Here is a 23,742-nt window from a genome sequence, read left to right on the forward strand (position 1 = left end):
TGAGCGTTGTGCGCCTGCGCGCTGCGAGTGCCTCGGTTTGTTTGTGCTCCAGCCTCGCTCCGTTTCCACCGCCGTGCCCCGCGTCTGTGCCCCGCGTCTGTGCGCCCGATGCCCGCCTCACAGGCCGCTTTGGGCTGAAGTTAACCCCGTGGATGAGCGCTGATCCCACGGCCTCCGCATCGAGCAGCTCCCGGCGGCAGCAGAGCCGTTAGCGCCCCCGGACAAGAGGCCTCCGTCGCGGCTGCTGCTGCTGTGGATCCCGCATGTGAGCGCGTATTCTCCCGCAGAGCAGCGCCACACGCTCGCCCAGCACACAGGAGCTTCCCCCGCTTTATGAGCCTGGAGTCGGCCGCTGTGCGCACCTCCATGTGGGTGAGAGACCTGTGTGTGTCCGACTATGGCCCGAAAAACAGTTAGCAGGAAAAGGAAGGCCGCCGAGCCCAAGGACCAACAACCGGTAAGAAACGCACACACACGGACACAACCGTCACCCGCGGGTCAGAGCGGTCATTCACCGGTCAGAGGCGCGTGGGTTCGTGTTTCAGACCGTTTAGACGTATAGTTAATGTAAATCTGATCCTAGTTTGTGATGTTTTGAACAGCTGGGGCTAGTGCGCTAGCAGCTAACTAGCATTGAGCTAAAGACGTCAAGCTCTCTCAATTTAACGTTAATTATTTCTAATCAAGTGACCATTTGGTCAAAACAGTCCTAAAACATCACCACATAATCTCAAACCTGTGCAGTTTTTAAAATGTGTGAAGTTTGAAGGTGAATTTGACTGGTGTTTTTGGTTAGCTTCGTTAACCGTTAGCCTTCGTCATCGCAGGCTGCACGTTGATTTATTTCTGTTTTTAATCGTAAATAGGTTGAAATGACGCCGCGGAGCCACGTGAACATCAGGCTCGTGTCTTTGTAAAGTGTCATATTTGGTAAACGTCAGATATGTTTCGTGAAGGTTATTCCTGATCCTGACCGGAAGCTGTTATAGCCTTTTCCGGTTACGCCACAAGCTCAAATCAGGGACAGAAATTAAATCTGTTAAAGTTGAGCGCATTTTTGTACCACGTGCAGAGGTCTGTGTTGTGTTTATGACTCTAACACTTTCATATTGTGTCATTTAAGGTTATTGTCATGTTCCTGGAGTGAACGTGTTTGGGTCTGGTCAGATCACGTGTTAGGGTCAGATCACGTGTTAGGGTCTGGGTCAGATCACGTGTTAGGGTCAGATCACGTGTTAGGGTCAGATTGCGTGTTAGGGTCAGATCACGTGTTAGGGTCAGATCACGTGTTAGGGTCAGATCACGTGTCTGGGTTAGATCACGTGTTAGGGTCTGGGTTAGATCACGTGTTTGGGTTAGGGTCAGATCACGTGTCAGGGTCAGATCACGTGTCAGGGTCAGATCACGTGTTAGGGTCAGATCACGTGTTAGGGTCTGGGTCAGATCACGTGTTAGGGTCAGATCACGTGTTTGGGTCTGGTCAGATCACATGTTGGGGTCTGATCACGTGTTAGGGTCAGATCACGTGTTTGGGCCGGGGTCGGATCACGTGTTTGGGTCGGGGTCAGATCACGTGTTAGGGTCTGGGTTAGATCACGTGTTAGGGTCTGGGTTAGATCACGTGTCTGGGTCAGATCACGTGTTAGGGTCAGATCACATGTTAGGGTTAGATCACGTGTTAGGGTCAGATCACGTGTTAGGGTTAGATCACATGTTAGGGTCAGATCACGTGTTAGGGTCAGATCACGTGTTTGGGTCTGGTCAGATCACATGTTGGGGTCAGATCACGTGTTAGGGTCTGGTCAGATCACGTGTTAGGGTCAGATCACGTGTTTGGGTCTGGTCAGATCACATGTTGGGGTCAGATCACGTGTTAGGGTCTGGTCAGATCACGTGTTAGGGTCAGATCACGTGTTTGGGTCTGGTCAGATCACGTGTTAGGGTCAGATCACGTGTTAGGGTCAGATCACGTGTTAGGGTCAGATCACGTGTTTGGGCCGGGGTCGGATCACGTGTTTGGGTCGGGGTCAGATAACGTGTTAGGGTCTGGGTTAGATCACGTGTTTGGGTCTGGGTCAGATCACGTGTCAGGGTCAGATCACGTGTTAGGGTTAGATCACATGTTAGGGTTAGATCACGTGTTAGGGTCAGATCACGTGTTAGGGTTAGATCACATGTTAGGGTCAGATCACGTGTTAGAGTTAGATCATGTGTTAGGGTCAGATCACGTGTTAGGGTCTGGGTCAGATCACGTGTTAGGGTCAGATCACTTGTTAGGGTCAGATCACGTGTTAGGGTCAGATCACGTGTCAGGGTCAGATCACGTGTCAGGGTCAGATCACGTGTCAGGGTCAGATCACGTGTTAGGGTCAGGGTCAGATCACGTGTTTGGTCAGGGTCAGATCACGTGTTTGGGTCAGATCACGCGTCAGGGTCAGATCGCGTGTCAGGGTCAGATCACGTGTTTGATTAGGGTCAGATCACGTGTCAGGGTCAGATCACGTGTTTGGATCGGGGTCGGATCACGTGTTTGGGTCTGGGTTAGATCACGTGTTAGGGTCAGATCGCGTGCTAGGGTCAGATCACGTGTTAGGGTCAGATCACGTGTTAGGGTTAGATCACGTGTTAGGGTCAGATCGCGTGTTAGGGTCAGATCACGTGTTAGGGTCAGATCACATGTTAGGGTCAGATCGCGTGTTAGGGTCAGATCACGTGTTAGGGTCAGATCGCGTGTTAGGGTCAGATCACGTGCTAGGGTCAGATCGCGTGCTAGGGTCAGATCACGTGTTAGGGTTAGATCACGTGTTAGGGTTGGATCACGTGTTAGGGTCAGATCGCGTGTTAGGGTCAGATCACGTGTTAGGGTCAGATCACATGTTAGGGTCAGATCGCGTGTTAGGGTCAGATCGCGTGTTAGGGTCAGATCGCGTGTTAGGGTCAGATCACGTGTTAGGGTCAGATCGCGTGTTAGGGTCAGATCGCGTGCTAGGGTCAGATCACGTGTTAGGGTTAGATCACGTGTTAGGGTTAGATCACGTGTTAGGGTTAGATCACGTGTTAGGGTCAGATCGCGTGTTAGGGTCAGATCACGTGTTAGGGTCAGATCGCGTGTTAGGGTCAGATCACGTGTTAGGGTCAGATCGCGTGTTAGGGTCAGATCACGTGTTAGGGTCAGATCGCGTGTTAGGGTCAGATCGCGTGTTAGGGTCAGATCACGTGCTAGGGTCAGATCACGTGTTAGGGTCAGATCACGTGTTAGGGTCTGGGTTAGATCACGTGTTAGGGTCAGATCACGTGTTAGGGTTAGATCATGTGTTAGGGTCAGATCACGTGTCAGGGTCAGATCACGTGTCAGGGTCAGATCACGTGTCAGGGTCAGATCACGTGTCAGGGTCAGATCACGTGTCAGGGTCAGATCACGTGTTAGGGTCAGATCACAAGTTAGGGTCAGGGTCAGATCACGTGTTAGGGTCAGATCACGTGTTAGGGTCAGATCACGTGTCAGGGTCAGATCACGTGTCAGGGTCAGATCACGTGTCAGGGTCAGATCACGTGTCAGGGTCAGATCACGTGTCAGGGTCAGATCACGTGTTAGGGTCAGATCACGTGTTAGGGTCAGGGTCAGATCACGTGTTTGGTCAGGGTCAGATCACGTGTTTGGTCAGGGTCAGATCACGTGTTAGGGTCAGATCACGTGTTTGGGTCAGATCGCGCGTCAGGGTCAGATCGCGTGTCAGGGTCAGATCGCGTGTCAGGGTCAGATCACGTGTTTGGTTTGGGTCAGATCACGCGTCAGGGTCAGATCGCGTGTCAGGGTCAGATCACGTGTTTGATTAGGGTCAGATCACGTGTCAGGGTCAGATCACGTGTTTGGTCAGGGTCAGATCACGTGTTTGGGTCAGATCACGCGTCAGGGTCAGATCGCGTGTTAGGGTCAGATCACGTGTTAGGGTCAGATCGCGTGTTAGGGTCAGATCACGTGTTAGGGTCAGATCGCGTGTTAGGGTCAGATCACGTGTTAGGGTCAGATCGCGTGTTAGGGTCAGATCACGTGTTAGGGTCAGATCGCGTGTTAGGGTCAGATCGCGTGTTAGGGTCAGATCACGTGCTAGGGTCAGATCACGTGTTAGGGTCAGATCACGTGTTAGGGTCAGATCACGTGTTAGGGTCAGATCACGTGTTAGGGTCAGATCACGTGTTAGGGTCAGATCACGTGTCAGGGTCAGATCACGTGTCAGGGTCAGATCACGTGTCAGGGTCAGATCACGTGTCAGGGTCAGATCACGTGTCAGGGTCAGATCACGTGTTAGGGTCAGATCACAAGTTAGGGTCAGGGTCAGATCACGTGTTAGGGTCAGATCACGTGTTAGGGTCAGATCACGTGTCAGGGTCAGATCACGTGTCAGGGTCAGATCACGTGTCAGGGTCAGATCACGTGTCAGGGTCAGATCACGTGTCAGGGTCAGATCACGTGTTAGGGTCAGATCACGTGTTAGGGTCAGGGTCAGATCACGTGTTTGGTCAGGGTCAGATCACGTGTTTGGTCAGGGTCAGATCACGTGTTAGGGTCAGATCACGTGTTTGGGTCAGATCGCGCGTCAGGGTCAGATCGCGTGTCAGGGTCAGATCGCGTGTCAGGGTCAGATCACGTGTTTGGTCAGGGTCAGATCACGTGTTTGGGTCAGATCACGCGTCAGGGTCAGATCGCGTGTCAGGGTCAGATCACGTGTTTGATTAGGGTCAGATCACGTGTCAGGGTCAGATCACGTGTTTGGTCAGGGTCAGATCACGTGTTTGGGTCAGATCACGCGTCAGGGTCAGATCGCGTGTCAGGGTCAGCTCACGTGTTTGATTAGGGTCAGATCACGTGTCAGGGTCAGATCACGTGTTTGGATCGGTGTCGGATCACGTGTTTGGGTCTGGGTTAGATCACGTGTTAGGGTTAGATCACGTGTTAGGGTCAGATCACGTGTTAGGGTTAGATCACGTGTTAGGGTCAGATCGCGTGTTAGGGTCAGATCACGTGTTAGGGTCAGATCACATGTTAGGGTCAGATCGCGTGTTAGGGTCAGATCACGTGTTAGGGTCAGATCGCGTGTTAGGGTCAGATCACGTGCTAGGGTCAGATCGCGTGCTAGGGTCAGATCACGTGTTAGGGTTAGATCACGTGTTAGGGTTGGATCGCGTGTTAGGGTCAGATCGCGTGTTAGGGTCAGATCACGTGTTAGGGTCAGATCACATGTTAGGGTCAGATCGCGTGTTAGGGTCAGATCAAGTGTTAGGGTCAGATCGCGTGTTAGGGTCAGATCACGTGTTAGGGTCAGATCGCGTGTTAGGGTCAGATCGCGTACTAGGGTCAGATCACGTGTTAGGGTTAGATCACGTGTTCGGGTTAGATCACGTGCTAGGGTCAGATCACGTGTTAGGGTTAGATCACGTGTTCGGGTTAGATCACGTGTTAGGGTCAGATCACGTGTTAGGGTCAGATCGCGTGTTAGGGTCAGATCACGTGTTAGGGTCAGATCGCGTGTTAGGGTCAGATCACGTGTTAGGGTCAGATCGCGTGTTAGGGTCAGATCGCGTGTTAGGGTCAGATCACGTGTTAGGGTCAGATCGCGTGTTAGGGTCAGATCACGTGCTAGGGTCAGATCACGTGTTAGGGTCAGATCACGTGTTAGGGTTAGATCACGTGTTAGGGTTAGATCACGTGTTAGGGTTAGATCACGTGTTAGGGTCAGATCACGTGTTAGGGTCAGATCACATGTTAGGGTCAGATCACGTGTTAGGGTCAGAGTCAGATCACGTGTTTGGTCAGGGTCAGATCACGTGTTTGGTCAGGGTCAGATCACGTGTTTGGGTCAGATCACGCGTCAGGGTCAGATCGCGTGTCAGGGTCAGATCACGTGTTTGGTCAGGGTCAGATCACGTGTCAGGGTCAGATCACGTGTCAGGGTCAGATCACGTGTTTGGATCGGGGTCGGATCACGTGTTTGGGTCTGGGTTAGATCACGTGTTAGGGTCAGATCGCGTGTTAGGGTCAGATCGCGTGTTAGGGTCAGATCGTGTGTTAGGGTCAGATCACGTGTTAGGGTCAGATCGCGTGTTAGGGTCAGATCGCGTGTTAGGGTCAGATCGCGTGTTAGGGTCAGATCACGTGTTAGGGTCAGATCACGTGTTAGGGTCAGATCGCGTGTTAGGGTCAGATCACGTGTTAGGGTCAGATCACGTGTTAGGGTTAGATCACGTGTCAGGGTCAGATCACGTGTTAGGGTCAGATCACGTGTTAGGGTCAGAGTCAGATCACGTGTTTGGTCAGGGTCAGATCACGTGTTTGGTCAGGGTCAGATCGCGTGTCAGGGTCAGATCACGTGTTTGGTCAGGGTCAGATCACGTGTTTGGGTCAGATCACGTGTTTGATTAGGGTCAGATCACGTGTCAGGGTCAGATCACGTGTTTGGATCGGGGTCGGATCACGTGTTTGGGTCTGGGTTAGATCACGTGTTAGGGTCAGATCGCGTGCTAGGGTCAGATCACGTGTTAGGGTTAGATCACGTGTTAGGGTTAGATCACGTGTTAGGGTCAGATCGCGTGTTAGGGTCAGATCACGTGTTAGGGTCAGATCACATGTTAGGGTCAGATCGCGTGTTAGGGTCAGATCGCGTGTTAGGGTCAGATCGCGTGTTAGGGTCAGATCGCGTGTTAGGGTCAGATCGCGTGTTAGGGTCAGATCACGTGTTAGGGTCAGATCGCGTGTTAGGGTCAGATCGCGTGTTAGGGTCAGATCACGTGTTAGGGTCAGATCACGTGTTAGGGTTAGATCACGTGTCAGGGTCAGATCACGTGTTAGGGTCAGATCACGTGTTTGGTCAGGGTCAGATCACGTGTTTGGTCAGGGTCAGATCGCATGTCAGGGTCAGATCACGTGTTTGGTCAGGGTCAGATCACGTGTTTGGGTCAGATCACGTGTTTGATTAGGGTCAGATCACGTGTCAGGGTCAGATCACGTGTTTGGATCGGGGTCGGATCACGTGTTTGGGTCAGATCGCGTGCTAGGGTCAGATCACGTGTTAGGGTTAGATCACGTGTTAGGGTTAGATCACGTGTTAGGGTCAGATCGCGTGTTAGGGTCAGATCACGTGTTAGGGTCAGATCACATGTTAGGGTCAGATCGCGTGTTAGGGTCAGATCGCGTGTTAGGGTCAGATCGCGTGTTAGGGTCAGATCGCGTGTTAGGGTCAGATCGCGTGTTAGGGTCAGATCACGTGTTAGGGTCAGATCACGTGTTAGGGTTAGATCACGTGTTAGGGTCAGATCGCGTGTTAGGGTCAGATCGCGTGTTAGGGTTAGATCACGTGTCAGGGTCAGATCACGTGTTAGGGTCAGATCACGTGTTAGGGTCAGGGTCAGATCACGTGTTTGGTCAGGGTCAGATCACGTGTTTGGGTCAGATCACGCGTCAGGGTCAGATCGCGTGTCAGGGTCAGATCACGTGTTTGATTAGGGTCAGATCGCGTGTCAGGGTCAGATCACGTGTCAGGGTCAGATCACGTGTTTGGATCGGGGTCGGATCACGTGTTTGGGTCTGGGTTAGATCACGTGTTAGGGTCAGATCACGTGTTAGGGTCACGTGTTAGGGTCAGATCACGTGTTAGGGTCAGATCACGTGTTAGGGTCAGATCACGTGCTAGGGTCAGATCACGTGTTTAGATCGGGGTCGGTTCACGTGTTTGGGTCTGGGTTAGATCACGTGTTAGGGTCAGATCGCGTGTTAGGGTCAGATCGCGTGTTAGGGTCAGATCGCGTGTTAGGGTCAGATCACGTGTTAGGGTCAGATCACGTGTTAGGGTCAGATCACGTGTTAGGGTTAGATCACGTGTTAGGGTCAGATCACGTGTTAGGGTCAGATCACGTGTTAGGGTCAGATCGCGTGTTAGGGTTAGATCGCGTGTTAGGGTCAGATCACGTGTTAGGGTTAGATCACGTGTTAGGGTTAGATCACGTGTTAGGGTTAGATCACGTGTTAGGGTCTGAGTTAGATCATGTGTTAGGGTCAGATCACGTGTTAGGGTTAGATCGCGTGTTAGGGTCAGATCGCGTGTTAGGGTCAGATCGCGTGTTAGGGTTAGAGCGCGTGTTAGGGTCAGATCGCGTGTTAGGGTCAGATCGTGTGTTAGGGTCAGATCGCGTGTTAGGGTTAGATCGCGTGTTAGGGTCAGATCGCGTGTTAGGGTCAGATCGTGTGTTAGGGTCAGATCGCGTGTTAGGGTTAGATCGCGTGTTAGGGTCAGATCGCGTGTTAGGGTCAGATCACGTGTTAGGGTTAGATCACGTGTCAGGGTCAGATCACATGTTAGGGTCAGATCACGTGTTAGGGTCAAAGTCAGATCACGTGTTTGGTCAGGGTCAGATCACGTGTTTGGTCAGGGTCAGATCGCATGTCAGGGTCAGATCACGTGTTTGGTCAGGGTCAGATCACGTGTTTGGGTCAGATCACGTGTTTGATTAGGGTCAGATCACGTGTCAGGGTCAGATCACGTGTTTGGATCGGGGTCGGATCACGTGTTTGGGTCTGGGTTAGATCACGTGTTAGGGTCAGATCGCGTGCTAGGGTCAGATCACGTGTTAGGGTTAGATCACGTGTTAGGGTTAGATCACGTGTTAGGGTCAGATCACGTGTTAGGGTCAGATCACATGTTAGGGTCAGATCGCGTGTTAGGGTCAGATCGCGTGTAAGGGTCAGATCGCGTGTTAGGGTCAGATCGCGTGTTAGGGTCAGATCGCGTGTTAGGGTCAGATCGCGTGTTAGGGTCAGATCGCGTGTTGGGGTCAGATCACGTGTTAGGGTCAGATCACGTGTTAGGGTCAGATCACGTGTTAGGGTTAGATCACGTGTTAGGGTCAGATCGCGTGTTAGGGTTAGATCACGTGTCAGGGTCAGATCACGTGTTAGGGTCAGATCACGTGTTAGGGTCAGGGTCAGATCACGTGTTTGGTCAGGGTCAGATCACGTGTTTGGGTCAGATCACGCGTCAGGGTCAGATCGCGTGTCAGGGTCAGATCACGTGTTTGATTAGGGTCAGATCGCGTGTCAGGGTCAGATCACGTGTCAGGGTCAGATCACGTGTTTGGATCGGGGTCGGATCACGTGTTTGGGTCTGGGTTAGATCACGTGTTAGGGTCAGATCACGTGTTAGGGTCAGATCACGTGTTAGGGTCAGATCACGTGTTAGGGTCAGATCACGTGCTAGGGTCAGATCACGTGTTTAGATCGGGGTCGGTTCACGTGTTTGGGTCTGGGTTAGATCACGTGTTAGGGTCAGATCGCGTGTTAGGGTCAGATCGCGTGTTAGGGTCAGATCGCGTGTTAGGGTCAGATCACGTGTTAGGGTCAGATCACGTGTTAGGGTTAGATCACGTGTTAGGGTCAGATCGCGTGTTAGGGTCAGATCGCGTGTTAGGGTCAGATCACGTGTTAGGGTCAGATCGCGTGTTAGGGTTAGATCGCGTGTTAGGGTCAGATCACGTGTTAGGGTTAGATCACGTGTTAGGGTTAGATCACGTGTTAGGGTCTGAGTTAGATCATGTGTTAGGGTCAGATCACGTGTTAGGGTTAGATCGCGTGTTAGGGTCAGATCGCGTGTTAGGGTCAGATCACGTGTCAGGGTCAGATCACGTGTCAGGGTCAGATCACGTGTCAGGGTCAGATCACGTGTCAGGGTCAGATCACGTGTTAGGGTCAGATCACGTGTTAGGGTCAGGGTCAGATCACGTGTTTGGTCAGGGTCAGATCACGTGTTTGGTCAGGGTCAGATCACGTGTTAGGGTCAGATCACGTGTTTGGGTCAGATCGCGCGTCAGGGTCAGATCGCGTGTCAGGGTCAGATCGCGTGTCAGGGTCAGATCACGTGTTTGGTCAGGGTCAGATCACGTGTCAGGGTCAGATCACGTGTTTGGTCAGGGTCAGATCACGTGTTTGGGTCAGATCACGCGTCAGGGTCAGATCGCGTGTCAGGGTCAGCTCACGTGTTTGATTAGGGTCAGATCACGTGTCAGGGTCAGATCACGTGTTTGGATCGGGGTCGGATCACGTGTTTGGGTCTGGGTTAGATCACGTGTTAGGGTCAGATCACGTGTTAGGGTCAGATCACGTGTTAGGGTTAGATCACGTGTTAGGGTCAGATCGCGTGTTAGGGTCAGATCACGTGTTAGGGTCAGATCACATGTTAGGGTCAGATCGCGTGTTAGGGTCAGATCACGTGTTAGGGTCAGATCGCGTGTTAGGGTCAGATCACGTGCTAGGGTCAGATCGCGTGCTAGGGTCAGATCACGTGTTAGGGTTAGATCACGTGTTAGGGTTGGATCACGTGTTAGGGTCAGATCGCGTGTTAGGGTCAGATCACGTGTTAGGGTCAGATCACATGTTAGGGTCAGATCGCGTGTTAGGGTCAGATCAAGTGTTAGGGTCAGATTGCGTGTTAGGGTCAGATCACGTGTTAGGGTCAGATCGCGTGTTAGGGTCAGATCGCGTACTAGGGTCAGATCACGTGTTAGGGTTAGATCACGTGTTCGGGTTAGATCACGTGCTAGGGTCAGATCACGTGTTAGGGTTAGATCACGTGTTCGGGTTAGATCACGTGTTAGGGTCAGATCACGTGTTAGGGTCAGATCGCGTGTTAGGGTCAGATCACGTGTTAGGGTCAGATCGCGTGTTAGGGTCAGATCACGTGTTAGGGTCAGATCGCGTGTTAGGGTCAGATCACGTGTTAGGGTCAGATCGCGTGTTAGGGTCAGATCGCGTGTTAGGGTCAGATCACGTGTTAGGGTCAGATCGCGTGTTAGGGTCAGATCACGTGCTAGGGTCAGATCACGTGTTAGGGTCAGATCACGTGTTAGGGTTAGATCACGTGTTAGGGTTAGATCACGTGTTAGGGTTAGATCACGTGTTAGGGTCAGATCACGTGTTAGGGTCAGATCACATGTTAGGGTCAGATCACGTGTTAGGGTCAGAGTCAGATCACGTGTTTGGTCAGGGTCAGATCACGTGTTTGGTCAGGGTCAGATCACGTGTTTGGGTCAGATCACGCGTCAGGGTCAGATCGCGTGTCAGGGTCAGATCACGTGTTTGGTCAGGGTCAGATCACGTGTCAGGGTCAGATCACGTGTCAGGGTCAGATCACGTGTTTGGATCGGGGTCGGATCACGTGTTTGGGTCTGGGTTAGATCACGTGTTAGGGTCAGATCGCGTGTTAGGGTCAGATCGCGTGTTAGGGTCAGATCGTGTGTTAGGGTCAGATCACGTGTTAGGGTCAGATCGCGTGTTAGGGTCAGATCGCGTGTTAGGGTCAGATCGCGTGTTAGGGTCAGATCACGTGTTAGGGTCAGATCACGTGTTAGGGTCAGATCGCGTGTTAGGGTCAGATCACGTGTTAGGGTCAGATCACGTGTTAGGGTTAGATCACGTGTCAGGGTCAGATCACGTGTTAGGGTCAGATCACGTGTTAGGGTCAGAGTCAGATCACGTGTTTGGTCAGGGTCAGATCACGTGTTTGGTCAGGGTCAGATCGCGTGTCAGGGTCAGATCACGTGTTTGGTCAGGGTCAGATCACGTGTTTGGGTCAGATCACGTGTTTGATTAGGGTCAGATCACGTGTCAGGGTCAGATCACGTGTTTGGATCGGGGTCGGATCACGTGTTTGGGTCTGGGTTAGATCACGTGTTAGGGTCAGATCGCGTGCTAGGGTCAGATCACGTGTTAGGGTTAGATCACGTGTTAGGGTTAGATCACGTGTTAGGGTCAGATCGCGTGTTAGGGTCAGATCACGTGTTAGGGTCCGATCACATGTTAGGGTCAGATCGCGTGTTAGGGTCAGATCGCGTGTTAGGGTCAGATCACGTGTTAGGGTCACGTGTTAGGGTCAGATCACGTGTTAGGGTCAGATCACGTGTTAGGGTCAGATCACGTGCTAGGGTCAGATCACGTGTTTAGATCGGGGTCGGTTCACGTGTTTGGGTCTGGGTTAGATCACGTGTTAGGGTCAGATCGCGTGTTAGGGTCAGATCGCGTGTTAGGGTCAGATCGCGTGTTAGGGTCAGATCACGTGTTAGGGTCAGATCACGTGTTAGGGTCAGATCACGTGTTAGGGTTAGATCACGTGTTAGGGTCAGATCACGTGTTAGGGTCAGATCACGTGTTAGGGTCAGATCGCGTGTTAGGGTTAGATCGCGTGTTAGGGTCAGATCACGTGTTAGGGTTAGATCACGTGTTAGGGTTAGATCACGTGTTAGGGTTAGATCACGTGTTAGGGTCTGAGTTAGATCATGTGTTAGGGTCAGATCACGTGTTAGGGTTAGATCGCGTGTTAGGGTCAGATCGCGTGTTAGGGTCAGATCGCGTGTTAGGGTTAGAGCGCGTGTTAGGGTCAGATCGCGTGTTAGGGTCAGATCGTGTGTTAGGGTCAGATCGCGTGTTAGGGTTAGATCGCGTGTTAGGGTCAGATCGCGTGTTAGGGTCAGATCGTGTGTTAGGGTCAGATCGCGTGTTAGGGTTAGATCGCGTGTTAGGGTCAGATCGCGTGTTAGGGTCAGATCACGTGTTAGGGTTAGATCACGTGTCAGGGTCAGATCACATGTTAGGGTCAGATCACGTGTTAGGGTCAAAGTCAGATCACGTGTTTGGTCAGGGTCAGATCACGTGTTTGGTCAGGGTCAGATCGCATGTCAGGGTCAGATCACGTGTTTGGTCAGGGTCAGATCACGTGTTTGGGTCAGATCACGTGTTTGATTAGGGTCAGATCACGTGTCAGGGTCAGATCACGTGTTTGGATCGGGGTCGGATCACGTGTTTGGGTCTGGGTTAGATCACGTGTTAGGGTCAGATCGCGTGCTAGGGTCAGATCACGTGTTAGGGTTAGATCACGTGTTAGGGTTAGATCACGTGTTAGGGTCAGATCACGTGTTAGGGTCAGATCACATGTTAGGGTCAGATCGCGTGTTAGGGTCAGATCGCGTGTAAGGGTCAGATCGCGTGTTAGGGTCAGATCGCGTGTTAGGGTCAGATCGCGTGTTAGGGTCAGATCGCGTGTTAGGGTCAGATCGCGTGTTGGGGTCAGATCACGTGTTAGGGTCAGATCACGTGTTAGGGTCAGATCACGTGTTAGGGTTAGATCACGTGTTAGGGTCAGATCGCGTGTTAGGGTTAGATCACGTGTCAGGGTCAGATCACGTGTTAGGGTCAGATCACGTGTTAGGGTCAGGGTCAGATCACGTGTTTGGTCAGGGTCAGATCACGTGTTTGGGTCAGATCACGCGTCAGGGTCAGATCGCGTGTCAGGGTCAGATCACGTGTTTGATTAGGGTCAGATCGCGTGTCAGGGTCAGATCACGTGTCAGGGTCAGATCACGTGTTTGGATCGGGGTCGGATCACGTGTTTGGGTCTGGGTTAGATCACGTGTTAGGGTCAGATCACGTGTTAGGGTCAGATCACGTGTTAGGGTCAGATCACGTGTTAGGGTCAGATCACGTGCTAGGGTCAGATCACGTGTTTAGATCGGGGTCGGTTCACGTGTTTGGGTCTGGGTTAGATCACGTGTTAGGGTCAGATCGCGTGTTAGGGTCAGATCGCGTGTTAGGGTCAGATCGCGTGTTAGGGTCAGATCACGTGTTAGGGTCAGATCACGTGTTAGGGTTAGATCACGTGTTAGGGTCAGATCGCGTGTTAGGGTCAGATCGCGTGTTAGGGTCAGATCACGTGTTAGGGTCAGATCGCGTGTTAGGGTTAGATCGCGTGTTAGGGTCAGATCACGTGTTAGGGTTAGATCACGTGTTAGGGTTAGATCACGTGTTAGGGTCTGAGTTAGATCATGTGTTAGGGTCAGATCACGTGTTAGGGTTAGATCGCGTGTTAGGGTCAGATCGCGTGTTAGGGTCAGATCACGTGTCAGGGTCAGATCACGTGTCAGGGTCAGATCACGTGTCAGGGTCAGATCACGTGTCAGGGTCAGATCACGTGTTAGGGTCAGATCACGTGTTAGGGTCAGGGTCAGATCACGTGTTTGGTCAGGGTCAGATCACGTGTTTGGTCAGGGTCAGATCACGTGTTAGGGTCAGATCACGTGTTTGGGTCAGATCGCGCGTCAGGGTCAGATCGCGTGTCAGGGTCAGATCGCGTGTCAGGGTCAGATCACGTGTTTGGTCAGGGTCAGATCACGTGTCAGGGTCAGATCACGTGTTTGGTCAGGGTCAGATCACGTGTTTGGGTCAGATCACGCGTCAGGGTCAGATCGCGTGTCAGGGTCAGCTCACGTGTTTGATTAGGGTCAGATCACGTGTCAGGGTCAGATCACGTGTTTGGATCGGGGTCGGATCACGTGTTTGGGTCTGGGTTAGATCACGTGTTAGGGTCAGATCACGTGTTAGGGTCAGATCACGTGTTAGGGTTAGATCACGTGTTAGGGTCAGATCGCGTGTTAGGGTCAGATCACGTGTTAGGGTCAGATCACATGTTAGGGTCAGATCGCGTGTTAGGGTCAGATCACGTGTTAGGGTCAGATCGCGTGTTAGGGTCAGATCACGTGCTAGGGTCAGATCGCGTGCTAGGGTCAGATCACGTGTTAGGGTTAGATCACGTGTTAGGGTTGGATCACGTGTTAGGGTCAGATCGCGTGTTAGGGTCAGATCACGTGTTAGGGTCAGATCACATGTTAGGGTCAGATCGCGTGTTAGGGTCAGATCAAGTGTTAGGGTCAGATTGCGTGTTAGGGTCAGATCACGTGTTAGGGTCAGATCGCGTGTTAGGGTCAGATCGCGTACTAGGGTCAGATCACGTGTTAGGGTTAGATCACGTGTTCGGGTTAGATCACGTGCTAGGGTCAGATCACGTGTTAGGGTTAGATCACGTGTTCGGGTTAGATCACGTGTTAGGGTCAGATCACGTGTTAGGGTCAGATCGCGTGTTAGGGTCAGATCACGTGTTAGGGTCAGATCGCGTGTTAGGGTCAGATCACGTGTTAGGGTCAGATCGCGTGTTAGGGTCAGATCACGTGTTAGGGTCAGATCGCGTGTTAGGGTCAGATCGCGTGTTAGGGTCAGATCACGTGTTAGGGTCAGATCGCGTGTTAGGGTCAGATCACGTGCTAGGGTCAGATCACGTGTTAGGGTCAGATCACGTGTTAGGGTTAGATCACGTGTTAGGGTTAGATCACGTGTTAGGGTTAGATCACGTGTTAGGGTCAGATCACGTGTTAGGGTCAGATCACATGTTAGGGTCAGATCACGTGTTAGGGTCAGAGTCAGATCACGTGTTTGGTCAGGGTCAGATCACGTGTTTGGTCAGGGTCAGATCACGTGTTTGGGTCAGATCACGCGTCAGGGTCAGATCGCGTGTCAGGGTCAGATCACGTGTTTGGTCAGGGTCAGATCACGTGTCAGGGTCAGATCACGTGTCAGGGTCAGATCACGTGTTTGGATCGGGGTCGGATCACGTGTTTGGGTCTGGGTTAGATCACGTGTTAGGGTCAGATCGCGTGTTAGGGTCAGATCGCGTGTTAGGGTCAGATCGTGTGTTAGGGTCAGATCACGTGTTAGGGTCAGATCGCGTGTTAGGGTCAGATCGCGTGTTAGGGTCAGATCGCGTGTTAGGGTCAGATCACGTGTTAGGGTCAGATCACGTGTTAGGGTCAGATCGCGTGTTAGGGTCAGATCACGTGTTAGGGTCAGATCACGTGTTAGGGTTAGATCACGTGTCAGGGTCAGATCACGTGTTAGGGTCAGATCACGTGTTAGGGTCAGAGTCAGATCACGTGTTTGGTCAGGGTCAGATCACGTGTTTGGTCAGGGTCAGATCGCGTGTCAGGGTCAGATCACGTGTTTGGTCAGGGTCAGATCACGTGTTTGGGTCAGATCACGTGTTTGATTAGGGTCAGATCACGTGTCAGGGTCAGATCACGTGTTTGGATCGGGGTCGGATCACGTGTTTGGGTCTGGGTTAGATCACGTGTTAGGGTCAGATCGCGTGCTAGGGTCAGATCACGTGTTAGGGTTAGATCACGTGTTAGGGTTAGATCACGTGTTAGGGTCAGATCGCGTGTTAGGGTCAGATCACGTGTTAGGGTCCGATCACATGTTAGGGTCAGATCGCGTGTTAGGGTCAGATCGCGTGTTAGGGTCAGATCGCGTGTTAGGGTCAGATCGCGTGTTAGGGTCAGATCGCGTGTTAGGGTCAGATCTCGTGTTAGGGTCAGATCGCGTGTTAGGGTCAGATCGCGTGTTAGGGTCAGATCACGTGTTAGGGTCAGATCACGTGTTAGGGTTAGATCACGTGTCAGGGTCAGATCACGTGTTAGGGTCAGATCACGTGTTTGGTCAGGGTCAGATCACGTGTTTGGTCAGGGTCAGATCGCATGTCAGGGTCAGATCACGTGTTTGGTCAGGGTCAGATCACGTGTTTGGGTCAGATCACGTGTTTGATTAGGGTCAGATCACGTGTCAGGGTCAGATCACGTGTTTGGATCGGGGTCGGATCACGTGTTTGGGTCAGATCGCGTGCTAGGGTCAGATCACGTGTTAGGGTTAGATCACGTGTTAGGGTGAGATCACGTGTTAGGGTCAGATCGCGTGTTAGGGTCAGATCACGTGTTAGGGTCAGATCACATGTTAGGGTCAGATCGCGTGTTAGGGTCAGATCGCGTGTTAGGGTCAGATCGCGTGTTAGGGTCAGATCGCGTGTTAGGGTCAGATCGCGTGTTAGGGTCAGATCACGTGTTAGGGTCAGATCACGTGTTAGGGTCAGATCACGTGTTAGGGTTAGATCACGTGTTAGGGTCAGATCGCGTGTTAGGGTCAGATCGCGTGTTAGGGTTAGATCACGTGTCAGGGTCAGATCACGTGTTAGGGTCAGATCACGTGTTAGGGTCAGGGTCAGATCACGTGTTTGGTCAGGGTCAGATCACGTGTTTGGGTCAGATCACGCGTCAGGGTCAGATCGCGTGTCAGGGTCAGATCACGTGTTTGATTAGGGTCAGATCGCGTGTCAGGGTCAGATCACGTGTCAGGGTCAGATCACGTGTTTGGATCGGGGTCGGATCACGTGTTTGGGTCTGGGTTAGATCACGTGTTAGGGTCAGATCACGTGTTAGGGTCACGTGTTAGGGTCAGATCACGTGTTAGGGTCAGATCACGTGTTAGGGTTAGATCACGTGTTAGGGTCAGATCACGTGTTAGGGTCAGATCACGTGTTAGGGTCAGATCGCGTGTTAGGGTTAGATCGCGTGTTAGGGTCAGATCACGTGTTAGGGTTAGATCACGTGTTAGGGTTAGATCACGTGTTAGGGTCTGAGTTAGATCATGTGTTAGGGTCAGATCACGTGTTAGGGTTAGATCGCGTGTTAGGGTCAGATCGCGTGTTAGGGTCAGATCGCGTGTTAGGGTTAGAGCGCGTGTTAGGGTCAGATCGCGTGTTAGGGTCAGATCGTGTGTTAGGGTCAGATCGCGTGTTAGGGTTAGATCGCGTGTTAGGGTCAGATCGCGTGTTAGGGTCAGATCGTGTGTTAGGGTCAGATCGCGTGTTAGGGTTAGATCGCGTGTTAGGGTCAGATCGCGTGTTAGGGTCAGATCGCGTGTTAGGGTCAGATCACGTGTTAGGGTTAGATCACGTGTCAGGGTCAGATCACATGTTAGGGTCAGATCACGTGTTAGGGTCAGAGTCAGATCACGTGTTTGGTCAGGGTCAGATCACGTGTTTGGTCAGGGTCAGATCACGTGTTTGGTCAGGGTCAGATCACGTGTTTGGTCAGGGTCAGATCACGTGTTTGGGTCAGATCACGTGTTTGATTAGGGTCAGATCACGTGTCAGGGTCAGATCACGTGTTTGGATCGGGGTCGGATCACGTGTTTGGGTCTGGGTTAGATCACGTGTTAGGGTCAGATCGCGTGCTAGGGTCAGATCACGTGTTAGGGTTAGATCACGTGTTAGGGTTAGATCACGTGTTAGGGTCAGATCACGTGTTAGGGTCAGATCACATGTTAGGGTCAGATCGCGTGTTAGGGTCAGATCGCGTGTTAGGGTCAGATCGCGTGTTAGGGTCAGATCGCGTGTTAGGGTCAGATCACGTGTTGGGGTCAGATCGCGTGTTAGGGTCAGATCGCGTGTTGGGGTCAGATCACGTGTTAGGGTCAGATCACGTGTTAGGGTCAGATCACGTGTTAGGGTCAGATCACGTGTTAGGGTTAGATCACGTGTTAGGGTCAGATCGCGTGTTAGGGTTAGATCACGTGTCAGGGTCAGATCACGTGTTAGGGTCAGATCACGTGTTAGGGTCAGGGTCAGATCATGTGTTTGGTCAGGGTCAGATCACGTGTTTGGGTCAGATCACGCGTCAGGGTCAGATCGCGTGTCAGGGTCAGATCACGTGTTTGATTAGGGTCAGATCGCGTGTCAGGGTCAGATCACGTGTCAGGGTCAGATCACGTGTTTGGATCGGGGTCGGATCACGTGTTTGGGTCTGGGTTAGATCACGTGTTAGGGTCAGATCACGTGTTAGGGTCAGATCACGTGTTAGGGTCAGATCACGTGTTAGGGTCAGATCACGTGCTAGGGTCAGATCACGTGTTTAGATCGGGGTCGGTTCACGTGTTTGGGTCTGGGTTAGATCACGTGTTAGGGTCAGATCGCGTGTTAGGGTCAGATCGCGTGTTAGGGTCAGATCGCGTGTTAGGGTCAGATCACGTGTTAGGGTCAGATCACGTGTTAGGGTTAGATCACGTGTTAGGGTCAGATCGCGTGTTAGGGTCAGATCGCGTGTTAGGGTCAGATCACGTGTTAGGGTCAGATCGCGTGTTAGGGTTAGATCGCGTGTTAGGGTCAGATCACGTGTTAGGGTTAGATCACGTGTTAGGGTTAGATCACGTGTTAGGGTCTGAGTTAGATCATGTGTTAGGGTCAGATCACGTGTTAGGGTTAGATCGCGTGTTAGGGTCAGATCGCGTGTTAGGGTCAGATCGCGTGTTAGGGTCAGATCGCGTGTTAGGGTCAGATCGCGTGTTAGGGTCAGATCGTGTGTTAGGGTCAGATCGCGTGTTAGGGTCAGATCGCGTGTTAGGGTCAGATCGCGTGTTAGGGTCAGATCGCGTGTTAGGGTCAGATCGCGTGTTAGGGTCAGATCTCGTGTTAGGGTCAGATCGCGTGTTAGGGTCAGATCGCGTGTTAGGGTCAGATCACGTGTTAGGGTCAGATCACGTGTTAGGGTTAGATCACGTGTCAGGGTCAGATCACGTGTTAGGGTCAGATCACGTGTTTGGTCAGGGTCAGATCACGTGTTTGGTCAGGGTCAGATCGCATGTCAGGGTCAGATCACGTGTTTGGTCAGGGTCAGATCACGTGTTTGGGTCAGATCACGTGTTTGATTAGGGTCAGATCACGTGTCAGGGTCAGATCACGTGTTTGGATCGGGGTCGGATCACGTGTTTGGGTCAGATCGCGTGCTAGGGTCAGATCACGTGTTAGGGTTAGATCACGTGTTAGGGTGAGATCACGTGTTAGGGTCAGATCGCGTGTTAGGGTCAGATCACGTGTTAGGGTCAGATCACATGTTAGGGTCAGATCGCGTGTTAGGGTCAGATCGCGTGTTAGGGTCAGATCGCGTGTTAGGGTCAGATCGCGTGTTAGGGTCAGATCGCGTGTTAGGGTCAGATCGCGTGTTAGGGTCAGATCACGTGTTAGGGTCAGATCACGTGTTAGGGTCAGATCACGTGTTAGGGTTAGATCACGTGTTAGGGTCAGATCGCGTGTTAGGGTCAGATCGCGTGTTAGGGTTAGATCACGTGTCAGGGTCAGATCACGTGTTAGGGTCAGATCACGTGTTAGGGTCAGGGTCAGATCACGTGTTTGGTCAGGGTCAGATCACGTGTTTGGGTCAGATCACGCGTCAGGGTCAGATCGCGTGTCAGGGTCAGATCACGTGTTTGATTAGGGTCAGATCGCGTGTCAGGGTCAGATCACGTGTCAGGGTCAGATCACGTGTTTGGATCGGGGTCGGATCACGTGTTTGGGTCTGGGTTAGATCACGTGTTAGGGTCAGATCACGTGTTAGGGTCACGTGTTAGGGTCAGATCACGTGTTAGGGTCAGATCACGTGTTAGGGTTAGATCACGTGTTAGGGTCAGATCACGTGTTAGGGTCAGATCACGTGTTAGGGTCAGATCGCGTGTTAGGGTTAGATCGCGTGTTAGGGTCAGATCACGTGTTAGGGTTAGATCACGTGTTAGGGTTAGATCACGTGTTAGGGTCTGAGTTAGATCATGTGTTAGGGTCAGATCACGTGTTAGGGTTAGATCGCGTGTTAGGGTCAGATCGCGTGTTAGGGTCAGATCGCGTGTTAGGGTTAGAGCGCGTGTTAGGGTCAGATCGCGTGTTAGGGTCAGATCGTGTGTTAGGGTCAGATCGCGTGTTAGGGTTAGATCGCGTGTTAGGGTCAGATCGCGTGTTAGGGTCAGATCGTGTGTTAGGGTCAGATCGCGTGTTAGGGTTAGATCGCGTGTTAGGGTCAGATCGCGTGTTAGGGTCAGATCACGTGTTAGGGTTAGATCACGTGTCAGGGTCAGATCACATGTTAGGGTCAGATCACGTGTTAGGGTCAGAGTCAGATCACGTGTTTGGTCAGGGTCAGATCACGTGTTTGGTCAGGGTCAGATCGCATGTCAGGGTCAGATCACGTGTTTGGTCAGGGTCAGATCACGTGTTTGGGTCAGATCACGTGTTTGATTAGGGTCAGATCACGTGTCAGGGTCAGATCACGTGTTTGGATCGGGGTCGGATCACGTGTTTGGGTCTGGGTTAGATCACGTGTTAGGGTCAGATCGCGTGCTAGGGTCAGATCACGTGTTAGGGTTAGATCACGTGTTAGGGTTAGATCACGTGTTAGGGTCAGATCACGTGTTAGGGTCAGATCACATGTTAGGGTCAGATCGCGTGTTAGGGTCAGATCGCGTGTTAGGGTCAGATCGCGTGTTAGGGTCAGATCGCGTGTTAGGGTCAGATCACGTGTTAGGGTCAGATCGCGTGTTAGGGTCAGATCGCGTGTTGGGGTCAGATCACGTGTTAGGGTCAGATCACGTGTTAGGGTCAGATCACGTGTTAGGGTCAGATCACGTGTTAGGGTTAGATCACGTGTTAGGGTCAGATCGCGTGTTAGGGTTAGATCACGTGTCAGGGTCAGATCACGTGTTAGGGTCAGATCACGTGTTAGGGTCAGGGTCAGATCACGTGTTTGGTCAGGGTCAGATCACGTGTTTGGGTCAGATCACGCGTCAGGGTCAGATCGCGTGTCAGGGTCAGATCACGTGTTTGATTAGGGTCAGATCGCGTGTCAGGGTCAGATCACGTGTTTGGATCGGGGTCGGATCACGTGTTTGGGTCTGGGTTAGATCACGTGTTAGGGTCAGATCACGTGTTAGGGTCAGATCACGTGTTAGGGTCAGATCACGTGTTAGGGTCAGATCACGTGCTAGGGTCAGATCACGTGTTTAGATCGGGGTCGGTTCACGTGTTTGGGTCTGGGTTAGATCACGTGTTAGGGTCAGATCGCGTGTTAGGGTCAGATCGCGTGTTAGGGTCAGATCGCGTGTTAGGGTCAGATCACGTGTTAGGGTCAGATCACGTGTTAGGGTTAGATCACGTGTTAGGGTCAGATCGCGTGTTAGGGTCAGATCGCGTGTTAGGGTCAGATCACGTGTTAGGGTCAGATCGCGTGTTAGGGTTAGATCGCGTGTTAGGGTCAGATCACGTGTTAGGGTTAGATCACGTGTTAGGGTTAGATCACGTGTTAGGGTCTGAGTTAGATCATGTGTTAGGGTCAGATCACGTGTTAGGGTTAGATCGCGTGTTAGGGTCAGATCGCGTGTTAGGGTCAGATCGCGTGTTAGGGTCAGATCGCGTGTTAGGGTCAGATCGCGTGTTAGGGTCAGATCGTGTGTTAGGGTCAGATCGTGTGTTAGGGTCAGATCGCGTGTTAGGGTCAGATCGCGTGTTAGGGTCAGATCGCGTGTTAGGGTCAGATCGCGTGTTAGGGTCAGATCGCGTGTTAGGGTTAGATCGCGTGTTAGGGTCGGGGTTAGATCACGTGTCATGGTCAGATCACATATTGTTCTGTATTGGCACTCGTCCTGACCCTTCTAAAGTCCACTCTTCTGTCCAGGCTCTGGTTTGGACCTGACCGGTTTGATGTGAAGGGAACATTAAAGATGAACTTTGCAGCCATAACCTCCTCTGCAGTCATTATGATCATGTTGTGGTTTTAATGGTTTACACTAAACTGAAAAGGTGCTTTGACCACCACCTTCTGTAGCTGTGTTTTATGCTTGACCACCACCTTCTGTAGCTGTGTTTTATGCTTGACCACCACCTTCTGTAGCTGTGTTTTATGCTTGACCACCACCTTCTGTAGCTGTGTTTTATGCTTGACCACCACCTTCTGTAGCTGAGAAAGTGAGAGCCGAGAGCCAATCCATTATGATTGTGTCACTAAGCAACTGCAACTAACCAGTATTTTAGAAGTCAAACAAGTCATTTTGTTGTACATTGAGTTAAAATGCATTTTTGCACCTGAACCACACCTTACAGTCCAGAGCAGTGACCGCTACACACCTGAACCACACCTTACAGTCCAGAGCAGTGACCGCTACACACCTGAACCACACCTTACAGTCCAGAGCAGTGACCGCTACACACCTGAACCACACCTTATAGTCCAGAGCAGTGACCGCTACACACCTGAACCACACCTTACAGTCCAGAGCAGTGACCGCTACACACCTGAACCACACCTTACAGTCCAGAGCAGTGACCGCTACACACCTGAACCACACCTTACAGTCCAGAGCAGTGACCGCTACACACCTGAACCACACCTTACAGTCCAGAGCAGTGACCGCTACACACCTGAACCACACCTTACAGTCCAGAGCAGTGACCGCTACACACCTGAACCACACCTTACAGTCCAGAGAAGTGACCGCTACACACCTGAACCACACCTTACAGTCCAGAGCAGTGACCGCTACACACCTGAACCACACCTTACAGTCCAGAGCAGTGACCGCTACACACCTGAACCACACCTTACAGTCCAGAGCAGTGACCGCTACACACCTGAACCACACCTTACAGTCCAGAGCAGTGACCGCTACACACCTGAACCACACCTTACAGTCCAGAGCAGTGACCGCTACACACCTGAACCACACCTTACAGTCCAGAGCAGTGACCGCTACAGTTCAGGCTGCGAAATAGACGGGGGCCCGGGGCCCGTAAGCAGTCAAATCTCCGGCGGGCCCAGGGTTTGAATTAGGAGGGGCCCCGGGCCCCTGTATCTAAATTCCTCCAAAAAAAAAAAAGATTTAACTCGTAATTTGGCCATATTTGGGGCATTTTCATCGCTTAAGTTTCGTTTTGACAGACGTGCCACTTCACAGTCTTCTCGCTTCTCATTGGCCGAGCGGTGTCCGTGATCTAATTTCGATGAAAGCGGGCATCTGATTGGCCGCTGCGTTCGGTTGTACTCGGAAATGCCTGGCTCTAATTTTGCCCCAAAAGTGAAATCTAGGTCGGCGGCGTCAATCTCCTCAATCCACAATTCAGTCTTTTTAAAGTTGTTTGCAACAAAAGCTGTGTCAATGTGGAAGTATCCAAGGGCCCCAAAGGCCCCGCCCCCTTTGGAGTTTTTAACATCGGGGCAATGTTTATATGTTAG

The 23,742-nt window shown here is 51.8% G+C and overlaps 1 protein-coding gene across 1 annotated transcript in view; it reads left to right on the forward strand.

Moving 5' to 3' along the window:
* LOC140372444 (DDB1- and CUL4-associated factor 12-like) overlaps positions 1–23,742 on the forward strand; it is a 34,724-nt gene continuing 10,982 nt past the window's right edge. Inside the window, exon 1 of the mRNA XM_072459543.1 lies at positions 1–457. Coding sequence (XP_072315644.1) covers positions 398–457 — 60 coding nt within the window. The 5' untranslated portion in view covers positions 1–397. The remainder of the gene's footprint in view (positions 458–23,742) is intronic.

Source organism: Eucyclogobius newberryi, unplaced genomic scaffold (genome assembly GCF_026437365.1).
Source record: "Eucyclogobius newberryi isolate DKJ021-1_F unplaced genomic scaffold, fEucNew1.0.hap1 SCAF_23, whole genome shotgun sequence".
Taxonomy (NCBI): domain Eukaryota; kingdom Metazoa; phylum Chordata; class Actinopteri; order Gobiiformes; family Gobiidae; genus Eucyclogobius; species Eucyclogobius newberryi.